The sequence below is a fragment of the Vespa velutina genome, chromosome 25, assembly GCF_912470025.1.
Source record: "Vespa velutina chromosome 25, iVesVel2.1, whole genome shotgun sequence".
Classification (NCBI taxonomy): Eukaryota; Metazoa; Arthropoda; class Insecta; order Hymenoptera; family Vespidae; genus Vespa; species Vespa velutina.
The window spans coordinates 1,918,994-1,933,548 of NC_062212.1; the positions used below are offsets into that span (position 1 = coordinate 1,918,994).

Below are 14,555 nucleotides of genomic sequence, written 5' to 3' on the forward strand. Positions count from 1 at the left end.
TTGTTACGACAAGTTGTGTGAACAGTTCAGACAATTTTAAGACATTTCCATTTCTTTTTTTTTTTTTTTTTGATAAAAAAGTTTAATTAGACAATTTTGAAATGTTTTTATATAATACTGGACAATACCAATTTATGCTACTGTAAGTATTGTTATTAATTTAAACGGTTTCCCAATTTATTTTTGTTTCTATTTTATTTTTTTATTAATGTTGTTCGCCGATTTATGTTACGAGATAAGTTTAGCGAACAGTTTAGTCATTTCTGAAATTTTTTTTTTCTTTTTTCTCTGTTTTTTTTTTTTATAGTAACTCTTAGACTCTTTTAAGGACATATATACTCTTCAAGATCTATAGACAGGGAGAGCGAGAGAGTGAGAGAGGGAAGAAAAATGTGTCTCAGATATTATTTCATGAATCAACCCACTTGATCTTGACCTATTAGACAAATGTTTGACATATAATAACACATTTACTATGACTGGGATTAATAACACATGTAAAATAGGTATGATGAATACAGGTTCTACATGAATACGGCTTTTAACAAGGTTGAATAATTAATAAACAATGAATGTTCGCTTGAAGCAAATGAGTCTTTTGAAAGATCTATGAACAGGGAAATCGAACGTAACTTTTTCTTAATGATCATATATCGCGTGTAACGAAGTATCTCTCGTGAAGAAGAAAAACGTTCAACGAACTCAAAAGGTTTGATCTGAGAATAATTAGCAAAAAAAAAAAAAAAAACAACAACAAGAAATGGAAAATAAAAAAGAAGGCAACAGATTAAAAGGATTAGTAATATATGTTATGCTCTTGATTCTTCAATACTTCTTCAATTTGTTACATTAAAAAAAAGGAGACAGAACAGAAAATGATCTTCGACCGATATCTCCATACATAATGTTAAAACTTATCTTATTTTATTTAATTTTTTTTCTCCAGAAGGATTTCACGACGTTGTCATCCACATTTTTATAATAATATAATTTAATAATAATTAATATAATTTCAATAATAAAATTATTTTTGTATTTCCTTTCTTCTCATTTTTTCTCTTTTCGTTATCTGTGCTCTTTCTATTATTCTATTTTTCGCAACGACGCTCAGTTCGTTTTTTATCGCAAGCTCGGACGCACAGTCGAAATAACGAGATTGTAAATAAGGTAAAATAAAATATTTTTAATACTATGATTACGATCAATAACAATGTGTTATTTCCTCTAAAATTAAATGTTTGAAATAAAGGAACGTAACATCGTTTATTTAATCAATTTTATTTCTTTGATAAGATACCCTATCTATTTTTCATTTTCCTTTTTTTCAATTTGAATCTAACACTTAAAGTTCACTATTGTTTTTTTTTTTACCTTTTCTCTTTAGTATTATTTCGTTAACATTCTTTCTACATAAACGTTCGAAGTACGGATAAATACGCCATTGATGTCTTGACAACCTAAAAACGCATGAGAACGTACGAATAAAGGATATTAATGATGATTCAGAAGATTACATAAATATATATATACGTATATTTATGTTGAAAAAAGGAAAGGAAAAAATGAAAAAAAGAAAGATAATTTAATTTTTACTCACATCTGTGAATGTAGTCAACGACAAGACGAAGAATTTGCCTACGGTCAGTTGCATTTGTTTTGACGATCGCATCATACAAATGTGCATTAATTTAATCTCCTCTTGTGATATGTTGTACCATTTGCAGTGATAAAACGATTCACCAAATGATGTACTCTGTAATATATGTTTTTAAACATTTATTAATCTGTAATAAAAATTATCAATTATTTGCGTCAGGGAAGGGGTGGGGGCTGGAACTGGAAACCATGACAGTTCAATCAGAATTATAATAAGAGAAAAAAAGGAGAAAAATATTATTTTCCATGCTTTTGAAGTCATGAATTCCAGAAGTTCTCAAATGTGATGTCAAATTCTTGCGACACAATACATATAATTTATAAATTATATGAATTTAGTATGTATAATATAATATAAATCTGTGCGAATACATACATATATATACACATTGGTTTTTAAAAAAATTGTTGTAAAAAAATAATATCAAAAGTATGTAATTAGAAAATAATAATAAATAAATATAATAAATTATGTATCAAAAAAAAAGAATATATGAATATATATGAAATTAAAATATAAAAAATAATAGAGAAAAATAAATAGCAATAAACAAATAGAAATAAATATAAATGAATTATAAAAAATAAATAATTAATGTTTAGGTACATGTGTGTGTGTGTGTTTCTTTATTTGAAAATGTGAAACGATATCATTGTATTAGTAAAATAAAATGACTTATTTGCGTGCAAATGAGATAATTTACGTACTTCATTAATAAGACACTCTCCGATATAGCAATAAGCTAATAGCGTGCTTAAAACACGACATGCAATTATGACAAAAGCGATTAACTTTCTTTGCTCTCCTGTCGATAAACACTGGAAATAATAATAATTAAATCTAATATTTTCTAAAAAATATTTTCTAGAAATAAGCAATAACGAAATGTATATGTTAAATTTACAACGAGCGCGTCGTAACCAAGAAGACATAGATGAAGGGTACTTCCCATTAATTGTTGTAAAATTAGTAGGTTGAATTCGCTTTCCAAAGAATCAGCTAACCTGAAACATTCTACATAGTATATGTATACATATATAAATATATATTATATATATATATATATGTATATATTTTTATATATTTATATATATGCATATATTTATTTTGTAAATTTCATTAATGTATTTTTTTAATTATTTTAATTATTATTATTGGGATTATTATTATTATCATCATCATCAGCCACATTATTAATAATATTATTATTATTGTTTTTGTTGTTGTTGTTATTATTTATTATTATTACCGTAATAGTCGGTTGTGATTCATAATTAATATTTTTATTCGACATTTACGATTCTCCGGATTGTCCAAAACGTGCTTTACTTTGGTGGAAAGTGCAGAGATTACACCGCTGACGTGTAGTACCAAACTGATGAATAGACAATCAGTTCCGACGTAACCGAAGATTAAAATTAGTACAATTACAAATTCATATAGACAAAGAAAAACGTAGATTATCAGATTTGTCGGCTCGATCGGCGGAGGTGTTTTGTATGGCAATACGTATCCGTAAGATGAATTTGCAACGACTGTAAGTAACAAAACAATTATAAACGAGACATATTTTATTAAAGACTTTTTTTTTTTTTTTTTATTAAACAACTATAGAAAAAATTTTATTACTATATTTTAACTAATAAGAAATGATATCTGTAAAATCAATTTTAGATTTTTCTCGATATAATAGTATTGTAATTTCTTTTAATATTATTTGTAATTGTTTTTAGCAAAAAAAAAAAAATAATTTTAGTTATAATTTCTTTTTCCATCTTATGAATATTATTCTTAACGAAAAATATAAGGATATTCAATATTTTTCTATAAAAATTATATTTAAATCGTACAATATTATTAAATATTTTTTCAAATATTTGAAATAAAAATAATATTAAAAATTTATTTTAAGTGATTAAAATTTCTAAGGTTTCTATTTCGGACACCCGATATATAATTATACCAACTATCTTATGTTAAAGATAACATATATTTAATGTAAAAGATATAAAAAAAAGGAAAACTATTAGAAACAAGATAAATCAACATAAATATATTTCAATATATATTAAAGTAAAATATTTAAAAATTACAAAATTATAATAATATAATAATTTGAAATAAAAAATTATACAATTATATATAATTGAAATAAATTAGAATATTTAAAATATATTCACTAAAAATTAAAACAATAAACGTCGACAGTCGTTACAATAAAAATTATTCAGGAATATAAAAAAGAAGATGATAAATAAAAAGAAAAGGAAAATAGTTGAAGAACATTTAGAAAAATTACTGATCCAAATGATAAAAAATAAATAAATATATAAGTAGTCGAATGTAAAAGAAAAGAATTATATTACGACATAAAATAAATAAAAGAAAAAGAGAAAAACAAAAAAAAATCCATTAGTCAAATATGATTTCGATTTAATTATAAGAAAATTTACCCATTTCAATGTTGATAGCTAAAATGGACAGAAAATACAGCAAAGCGGCTATGGTGCTTGTTCCTAAACTGAATATAACGAGCTTTAGACTAAAATTGTTATAATTTAAAAAAGCAATCTTTTCCTCATCGGTTTTGTATCTTTCTGGAATAAGATCGACTTTGATCTCCTTTAAAATTTCGGCCAACGAATTGCTTTTCATTCTGCATATGCATATCTTGAATAGCGCCATAAAATTGTACAAGCTCTCTTCTAAGCAAGCAATAACATATTCCATATCAGATATGTTATCGGTAATCGTGACGAATCCCATCGTACATTGTAGAACCAAGTAAACAGAGAAAAAAATGAAAACTGGCTCGTGAATCTTTTCTGGCCAAATTCCCGCGCAATTTAACGTACGTTTGTTCAAATCTATTAACTTCCTGGGAACGCGAAAGTCAAGCTCCTAAAACGAAGATTTTCTTATTTTTCTTGTTCTGTTTTATTTTACATCCTTCATTTCTTTTTATTAATATTTTTGTTTTCTAGATTTACTTTCTTTTAATCAATTAATTAAGTTAATTAAATCGTTTAGCTTTCTCGAGTGTTATTGATTAATTGAATTTTTATTGCATTATCTTTTTCGTTCCATTTTGGTCTTTTTAAATTAGTCAATTATCACGAAATCAAAATATTATTTTTGCATATCTTCCCATTTATAATGCATTTTTTACTTTTTTTCAATTATCTAATTAACTAACTATTTTGCTTCCTTGAAGAATAATGATTATATAAATTTTTCTTACATATTTTTCATTTACTTCTTTTTTGTTTCATTACTATCTCGTATAACAAAAAAAAAAAATTATGAAAATTTTAATATATCCTTCAATATAAATTTTTAATATAAGATATTTATATCTTTTAATATAAATGAAAGAAATGCAGAAAAAAATGTCATTCACTACGATTCGTCTTACATAAAATTTTCAGAATTCATTAATATATTTTTCTTTACTATAACATATGAATAGTAAAAAATTGTAAAATTATTATTCAAAGTACGGATGGAACAAAAAAACAACACGACATTTGTTAATTCACTTATCAAAAAACGATCCGTGATTTTTTATAATTTATTTAAAAAAGAAAATTATTTTTTAAAAGCAATTTGACGAAAACTAAAACACACATGCGTATATACGGCCTCATGTAGCTTTCTGTAATCTTACTTGATCGAAAAAAGAACAAGGAAACTGATAAGCAGAAAAGAAATGATAAAAAAAAAAACAAATTTTAGAACACATATTCACCATTACTAGCGAGGATCACATATAAAGGAAAGAAAACTATGTAACTTCTAAACACCGATCGAGAAAACTTTCTTAAAATGAGTGCACCCTGTGATTCATTTATTTAACAATTATCTCTGAAATAGAGCTTCATCAATATTTCCTAATTTTTTTCTCTTTATAGCTTTATGGTAGTCACATGTACAGAAGAGTGAAGATACATTCATTCCCATACAGAAACTGATTGATATTAAAAATCGAAAAATTGCATTTTAATGCACTTCAGGCGAACATTTTCCACTCGTATCATTAAAACTTTTTACGGTACAATAGAAAAGTTTCTTCTATGAATTATTCCCTTTTCTTCTTGCATATAATTTGATAAAAAGGAAAAAAAATTCTCCACGAAAATCACTAAACGTCGTGGTGAACGACTTTTATTCGTTTTCCACAATTTCCTCGTTCTTTTCTTTTTTTCTCTCTCAAAAAATCACTTGTTAACATTTGATCTAACATCTCCCTCGACACACTCGCATAACGTAACAAAGATATGAAAATATTAACAAAAAAAAATTTTTGTTAGGACAACGAATGAGTGATTACCCGTTCCTCTGCACACATCCCTGATGTGGAACTCGTGAGTATCGTGAATTTGACAAATCCTTCCTTTTCGAATTCGTCGTAATGTTTTTTTTTATTATTCTTTCGTTAATAAACGATTCTTATTGGATGTACGTGACAACAACGTATCAATCGAATTCGAGTCGACTAATGTTCGAAGGTTAGAGAATAAATTCGAGAATGAAAAGTCGTGTAGCTTTTGCATGGGTGGAGGGGGATGTAAGTTATGGAAAGTGGGGGTAAAAGGCAGGAACGAATGAGAGTTTGAGAGTTTCATGAGTAGTGGGTGATGGTTTATAATAACCTAGGATTGTTTTCTTTTTTATTTTTGAAACTTTCCGGAACTTTTTTTTGATTCTTCGTCGTTTCGTTTCGTTCTTAATTTCTTCTCCTTTTTTTTTTTTGTTTCCTTGCATTGCAATTATCTTACCTACATTGATTCTAACTTCTCTCAGTGTCTTTTTTTTTTCTTTTTTAATAGATGGAACGTCCTTTTCCGAACGTTTACAGAACGAAGAGACGTGTTTTAAACGTAAGAATTTAATGATCGTACGAAGAGGCATATGCATTATAGGGAAAAGTATATGCAAGCATTAGTATAGCGTGTGCAATGATATGGTAAAGCAGTATAGTTTACGGGTCACGGTAAGAAAAATTTTGCGTTTAGTTTATATTATTTTGTATTTTCATTTTCGTTTTGTTTTACAATGTGGATCGCTATTGTAAATTTTAGGATCCATTTAGAGGATTCTGAATTTGTTTTTATAATCGTGATCGCCTGTTTATGTTACGACAAGTTGTGTGAACAGTCCAGACAATTTTAAGGCATTTCCATTTTTTTTTTTTTTTATATAATAGTGTTTTATCGAAAGTTTAATGAAAAATTAGACAATTTTGAAATGTTTTTATATAATACTGGACAATTTCAATTTATGCTACGGTATGTATTGTTATTAATTGAAACGATTTTCCAATTTTTTTGTGTTCTATTTTATTTTTTTAATAATATTGTTCGCCGATTTATGTTACGGGATAAGTTTTGCGATCAGTGTAGACATTTCTGAAATTTCATTTTTCTTTTTTCTCTTTTTTTTTAGTAACTCTTAGATTCTTTTAAGGACGTATATTCTCTTCAAGATCTATGGACAGGGAGAGCGAGAGAGAGAGAGAGAGAGAGAGAGAGAGAGAGAGAGAGAGAGAAAGAAAGCGTGATAGTATAGGTGCAAGAGAGAGAGAGAGAGGGGGAGAAAAATGTGTCTCAGACATTATTTCATGAATCAGCTCACGTGATCTGGACCTACTAGACAAATGTTTGCATATAATAACACATTTACTATGACTAGGATTAGTAACACATGTAAAAAAGGTAAAATGAATACAATTTCTATATGTATACAACTTTTAACAAGGTATAATAATTAATATACAATGAATGTTCACTTTAAGCATTTGAGTATTCTGAAAGATCTATGAACAATGAAATCGAACGTAACTTTTTCTCATTGGCCATACACCATCGATCGCGAAGTATCTCTTGTGAAGTAAAAAAACATCCACGATCTAGAATGGTTTCATCTGAAAATAATTAAACAAAAAGAATACAACAAAAAATGTAAAAAAAGAAGAAGGTAACAAATTAGAAGAAATAGAGATATATGTTATCTTCTTGATTCTTCAATACTTCTTCAATTTGTTAGATAAAAAAAAAGGAAACAGAAAAGAAAATGGTCTTCGACCCATATCTCCATGCATAATGTTAAAACTTATCTTATTCTATTCAATTTTTTTTCACCAGAAGGATTTCACGGCGTTGTCATTCACATTTTTATAATAATATAATTTAATAATAATTAATATTATTTAAATAATAAAATTATTTTTGTATTTCCTTCCTTCTCATTATTTCTCTTTTTCTTATCTGTGCTCTTTCCATTTTTCTTTTTTTCGCTACGACGTTTAGTTCGTTTTTTATCGCAAGCTCGGACGTACAATTGAGATAACGAGATTGTAAACAAGGTAAAATAAAATATTTTATATTATCATATAATATGATTTAGATCAATAACAATGTGCTATTACTTCTTAAATTTAATGTTTGAAATAAAGGAACGTAACATCGTTTATTTAATCAATTTTATTTCTTTGATAAGATACCCTTTCTTTTTGTCATCTTCCTTTTTTACAATTTGAATGTAACACTTAAAGTTATCTAATGTTTTTTTTTACCTTTCACCTTTAGTATTCTTTTGTTAACATTCTTTTTACATAATCGTTCGAAGTACGGACATATACGCCATTGATGTCTTGACAACCTAAAAACGTATGAGAACGAATGAATAAGGGATATTAATGATAATTCAGAAGATTACATAAATATATATACATATATTTATGTTGAAAAAAGGACAGAAAAAAATGAGAAAAAGAAAAAAAAATTAATTTTTACTCACATCTGTGAATGTAGTCAACGACAACACGAAAAATTTGCCTACGGTCAGGTGCATTTGTTTTGACGATCGCATCATACAAATGTGCATTAATTTAATCTCCTCTTGCGATATGTTGTACCATTTGCAGTGATAAAATGATTGACCAAATGATGTACTCTGTAAAATATGTTTTTAAACATTTATTAATCTGTAATAAAAATTATCAATTATGTGCGTCAGGTAAGGGGTAGTGAGTGGCACTGGAAACCATGACAGTTAAATCAGAATTATAAAAAGAGAAAAAAAGGAGAAAAAAATTTTTTTCCAGATATGCTTCTGAAGTCATGAGTTCCAGAAATTATCAAATGTGATGTCAAATTTTTTGCGACACAATACATATAATTTATGAATTATATGAATTTAATATGTATAATATAATATAAATCTGTGCAAATATATACATATATATTCACATTGATTTTTAAATATAAAAAAATTGTTCAAAAAAAATAATATCAAAAGAATGTAATTAGAAGATAATAATAAACAAATATAATAAATAATGTATCAAAAAAAAGAATATATAAATATATATGAAATTAAAATATAAAAAATAATAGAGAAAAATAAATAGCTATAAACAAATAGAAATAAATGTAAATGAATTATAAAAATTAAATAAGTAATGTTTATGTGTATGTGTGTATGTCTTTCTTTATTTGAAAATGTTAAACGATATCATTGTGTTAGTAGTATAAAATGACTTAATTGCGTGCGCATGAGATAATTTACGTACTTCATTAATAAGACACTCTCCGATATAGCAATAAGCTAATAGTGTGCTTAAAACACAACTTGCGACTATAACAAAAGCGATTAACTTTGTTTCCTGTCCAGCTGATATACACTGTAAATAATAATAATTTAATCTAATATTTTCTAAAGAATATTTTCTAAAAATAAGCAATAATAAAATGTAGATGTTAAATTTACAAGGAGCCCGTCGTAACCTAGAAGAGAAAGATGGATGGTAGTTCCCAATAATTGTTGTAATATCAGTATATTGAATTCACTTTCCAAAGAATTAGCTAATCTGAAACATTCTACATAGTATATGTATAAATATATAAATATATATTTATATTTATATATATATGTATATATAATTTTTATGTAAATTTTATTATTTTTATTGTGTACATTGTTTTGTTAAATTACAATACAACATATATATATATATATATATTTATATATGTGTATATATTTATTTTATAAATTTCTTTAGTGCATTCTTTCATTTATTTTATTCATTATTATTGTTATTATTATTATTATCAGCATCATTATTGATAATATTATTATTATTGTTTTTGTTGTTGTTGTTATTATTTATTATTATTACCGTACTAGACGTATATGTCTCAATATTAATTTCTTTATTCGACGTTTACGATTCTCCGGATTGTCCAAAACGTATTTTACTTTGCAGGAAAGTGCAGAGAAAACACCGCTGACGTGGAGTACCAAACTGATTAATAGACAATCTGTTCCGACGTAACCGAAGATTACAGTTAGTACTATCAAAAATTGATATAGACAAAGAAAAACGTAGATTGTCAGATTTGTCGGTTCGAACAGCGGACGACTTCTGAATGGTAATATGTATCCGTAAGATGAATTTGCTACGACTGTAAGTAACAAAACGATTATAAGAGAAAGATTTTATTATTATTTTATTATACTTTTTTTTTTACTAAACGATAAGTATTGGAAAAATTTAATCTCTTAATTATAACTAATAAGAGATGATAACTGTGAAATTAATTTTTGATTTTCCTCGACATAATAAGATTATTACTTTTTATGATATTATTTGTAATTGCTTTTAACGGGAAAATAGTTTTATTTATCATTTCTTTTTCTGTATATTTTTTAAACGTTATTTTTCATGAAAAATATGTGGATATTCAATGTTTTCCTATAAAAGATATTTTAAAATAAATTGCATATATAAATGAGATATTATTAATGAAACATATAATATTATTAAATATTTCTTTTTTTGTAATATATGAAATAAATCTAATATTTAAAATTTATTTTGCATGATTAAAATTGATGAAAATATGACTTTTATTCCGGATACACGCTACATATCTTTATTAACTATATTATATTATAAATAATACACATTTAAATGGAAAAAATATAAAAACAATACAAAAAGAAAATGATGAATAAAAATAAAATAAGAAAAGGAAAAAGAAAATAGTTGATAAATATATTACTGATCGAAATGATAAAGAATAAATATATTAATAAATAAAAAATTGAGCTTAAAAGAAAAATTAAATAATAAACGTTAAATAAATAGAAAAGGAAATAATAAGAACAACAATAAATTAATCCAATATTTCAATAAGATTTCAAATTAATTGTAAAAATATTTACCCATTTCAACGTTGGGAACTAAAAGAGATAGATAATACAACGTAGCGGCTATTCCGCATGATACTATAGTGACCTTGACGAACTTTACACTAAAATTGTTATAATTTAAAAAGGCGATCTTTTCCTCATCGGTTTTGTATCTTTCTGGAATAAGATCGACTTTGATCTCCTTTAAAATTTCGGCCAACGAATTGCTTTTCATTCTGCATATGCATATCTTCATTAGCGTCCTAAAATTGAACATGTTCTCTTCTATGCAATCAACAATATATTCCATGTTCGACATGTTATCGGTAATCGAGACGACTGTCAATATACAATGTATGGCCAAGTAAACAGAGAAAAAAATGAAAACTGGCTCGTTAACACTTTCTGGCCAAATTCCCGCGCAATTTAACGTACGTTTGTTCAAATCTATCACCTTGCTGGTACCGCGGAAATCAAGCTCCTAAAACGAAGGTTTTTTTATATTTCTTATACTGTTTTTTTTTTACATCCTTTACTTCTCTTTTATTTTTTTTCTTTTATATTTTTGTTTCTTGTTTTTTGTTTTTTTTTAATCAATTAATTAAGTTAATTAAATCGTTTAGCTTTCTCGAGAATTATTGATTAATTGAATTTTTATTGCATTATCTTTTTCGTTCCATTTTGGTCTTTTTAAATTAGTCAATTATTACGAAATCAAAATATTATTTTTGCATATCTTCCCATTTATAATGCATTTTTTACTTTTTTTCAATTATCTAATTAACTAACTATTTTGCTTCCTTGAAGTATAATGATTTATTGAATTTTTCTCGCATATTTTTCATTTACCTCTTATTTTTTTGTATTGATTACTATTTCAAAAAAAAAAAGTAAAAAAATTTTAATGCATCCTTCAGTATAAATTTTCAATATAAGATTTTTATATCTTTCAATATAAATGAAAGAAATACAGAAAAAAATGTCATTTGTTACGAGTCACCTTATAAAAAATTTTCATATTTCATTAATTTAATTTTCTTTACTATAACATATGAATAGGAAAAAATTGTAAATATATTTTTCAAAATACGGATGGAAGAAAAAAACAAACACGTCATTTGTTGATTCATTTAGCAAGAAACGACTCGTGATATTTATGATTTACAAAAAAAAAAAATCATTTTTTAAAATCAATTTGAGAAAAACAAAAACACACATGCGTATACACGGCCATGCATATATTTCTGTAATCTTACTTGATCGAAAAAAGAACAAGAAAACTGATAAGCAGAAAAGAAATGATAAAAAAAATAAATTCAAGAACACATATTCACCATGGCTAGCAAGGTTGACATATACAAGAAAAATACAATGAAAAATTCTAAACATCGATCGAAAAAAACGTTCTTTAAATGAAGGCACGCTATAAATTATTTATTTAACAATTATCTCTGTAATAGAGCTTCATAAATATTTCCTAATTTATTTCTCTTTATAGCTTTATGGTATACACATATACGCGAGTGTACATATATTCACTCTCATACACAAACTGATTGATTTTAAAAATCGATTAAATGCATTTTAATGCATTTCAAACGAACATCTTCCAATCGGATCATTAAAACTTTTTACGATACGATAAAAAAGTTTTCACTATGAATTATTCGCTGTTCTTTTTGTATATACTTTGATAAGAAGAAAAAAAAATCACAAAACGATGCAGTGAAATATTTTTATTGGTTCTTCAAAATTATCTCGTTCTTTTCTTTTTTCTCTCTCAAAAAATCACTTGTTAACGTTTGACATAAACTCTCCCCTCATACATACTCGCATAACGTGACGAAGACATGAAAATATTAACAAAAAAAAATTTTTCTTAGGACACTGAGTGAGTGATCATCCGGTACTTTGGAAACATCCCTGTTGTGGAACACGTGAGTATCGTGAACTTGACAAATCCTTTCCTTTCGAATTCGTCGTAATTTTTTTTTTATTATTCTTTCGTTAATGAACGATTGTTATTGGATGTACGAGACAACAACGTATCAATCGAATTCGAGTCGACTAATGTTCGAAGGTTAGAGAATAAATTCGAGAATGAAAAGTCGTGTAGCTTTTGCATGGGTAGAGAGGGGATGTAAGTTCTTGAGAGTGGGGGTAAAAGGCAGGAACGAATGAGAGTTTGAGGGTTTCGTGGGTGGAGGGTGATGATTTATAACAACCTCTGATATTTTTTTCTTTTCAATTTTCTAAACTTTCCGAAAGTTTTTTTGATTGTTCGTCGTTTCGTTTCGTTCTTCATTTCTTTTCCTTTTTTTTTTGTTTCCTTGCATTGCAATTATCTTACCTACATTGTGTCTAACTTCGGACTGTGTCTTTTTTTTTCTTTTTTAATAGATGGAACGTCCTTTTTCGAACGTTTACAGAACGAAGAGACGTGTTTTAAACGTAAGAATTTAATGATCGTTCGAAGAGGCATATGCATTATAGGAAAAAGTATGTGCGAGCATTAGTATAGCGTGTGCAATGATATGGTAAAGCAGTGTAGTTGACGGTTCACGCTAAGGAAAGTTTTGCGTTTAGTTTAGTCTATTTTGTATTTTCATTTTCGTTTTGTTTTATAATGCAGATCGCTATGGTAAATTTTACGATCCATTTAGAGGATTCTGAATTTGTTTTTATAATCGTGATCGCCAGTTTATGTTACGACAAGTTGTGTGAACAGTCCAGACAATTTTAAGATATTTCCATTTTTTTTTTTTTGTATATTTTCGTCGAAAGTTTAATGAAAAATTAGACAATTTTGAAATGTTTTTATATAATACTGGACAATTTCAATTTATGCTACTGTAAGTATTGTTAATATTTAAACGATTTACCAATTTATTTTTTCCTATTTTATTTTTTTAATAATGTTGTTCGACGATTTATGTTACGAGATAAGTTTTGCGATCAGTTTAGACATTTCTGAAATTTCATTTTTCTTTTTTCTCTTTTTTTTTATAGTAACTCTGAGACTCTTTTAAGGACGTATGTACTCTTCAAGATCTATGGACAGGAAGGGTGAGAGGGAGGGAGAGAGAGAGAGAGAGGGAGAGAGAGGAAAAATGTGTCTCAGCCATTATTTCATAAATCAGCTCACGTGATCTGGACCTATTAGACAAATGTTTGCATATAGTAACGCATTTACTATGACTAGGATTAGTAACACTTGTAAAAAAGGTAAAATGAATACAATTTCTACATGTATACAACTTTTAACAAGGTATAATAATTAATATACAATGAATGTTCACTTTAAGCATTTGAGTATTCTGAAAGATCTATGAACAATGAAATCGAACGTAACTTTTTCTCATTGGCCATACACCATCGATCGCGAAGTATCTCTCGTGAAGTAAAAAAACATCCACGATCTAGAATGGTTTCATCTGAAAATAATTAAACAAAAAGAATACAACAAAAAATGTAAAAAAAGAAGAAGATAACAAATTAGAAGAAATAGAGATATATGTTATCCTCGTGATTATTCAATACTTCTTCAATTTGTTAGATAAAAAAAAAGGAAACAGAAAAGAAAATGGTCTTCGACCCATATCTCCATGCATAATGTTAAAACTTATCTTATTTTATTCAATTTTTTTTCACCAGAAGGATTTCACGGCGTTGTCATTCACATTTTTATAATAATATAATTTAA

General features: G+C 26.5%; 2 protein-coding genes across 2 annotated transcripts; both read right to left on the bottom strand.

The window, feature by feature from the left end:
• Positions 1–1,389: 1,389 nt before the first annotated feature.
• LOC124957220 (odorant receptor 4-like) lies at positions 1,390–6,005 on the bottom strand. Its single transcript, XM_047514058.1, has 7 exons — positions 5,988–6,005; positions 4,111–4,558; positions 2,907–3,192; positions 2,562–2,661; positions 2,365–2,475; positions 1,598–1,753; positions 1,390–1,457 (listed from the first exon to the last, which is right to left on the bottom strand). Exons 1-7 carry the CDS (start codon positions 6,003–6,005, stop codon positions 1,407–1,409), a joined length of 1,170 nt encoding a protein of 389 aa, XP_047370014.1. The 3' UTR covers positions 1,390–1,406.
• Positions 6,006–7,446: 1,441 nt separating this feature from the next.
• On the bottom strand, positions 7,447–11,870 carry LOC124957221 (odorant receptor 4-like). The gene is made up of 7 exons (XM_047514059.1): positions 11,853–11,870; positions 10,886–11,333; positions 9,837–10,122; positions 9,428–9,527; positions 9,231–9,341; positions 8,452–8,611; positions 7,447–7,580 (listed from the first exon to the last, which is right to left on the bottom strand). Exons 1-7 carry the CDS (start codon positions 11,868–11,870, stop codon positions 7,447–7,449), a joined length of 1,257 nt encoding a protein of 418 aa, XP_047370015.1.
• Between the last annotated feature and the right edge of the window lie 2,685 nt (positions 11,871–14,555).

Coding starts and splice junctions, on each gene's coding strand:
- LOC124957220 (XM_047514058.1), bottom strand. Junction 3,193..4,110: donor AGCTATCAACATTGAAATGG/GTAAATTTTCTT, acceptor TGTTACTTACAG/TCGTTGCAAATTCATCTTAC. Junction 1,754..2,364: donor GAGAGTGTCTTATTAATGAA/GTACGTAAATTA, acceptor CATATATTACAG/AGTACATCATTTGGTGAATC.
- LOC124957221 (XM_047514059.1), bottom strand. Junction 10,123..10,885: donor AGTTCCCAACGTTGAAATGG/GTAAATATTTTT, acceptor TGTTACTTACAG/TCGTAGCAAATTCATCTTAC. Junction 8,612..9,230: donor GAGAGTGTCTTATTAATGAA/GTACGTAAATTA, acceptor CATATTTTACAG/AGTACATCATTTGGTCAATC.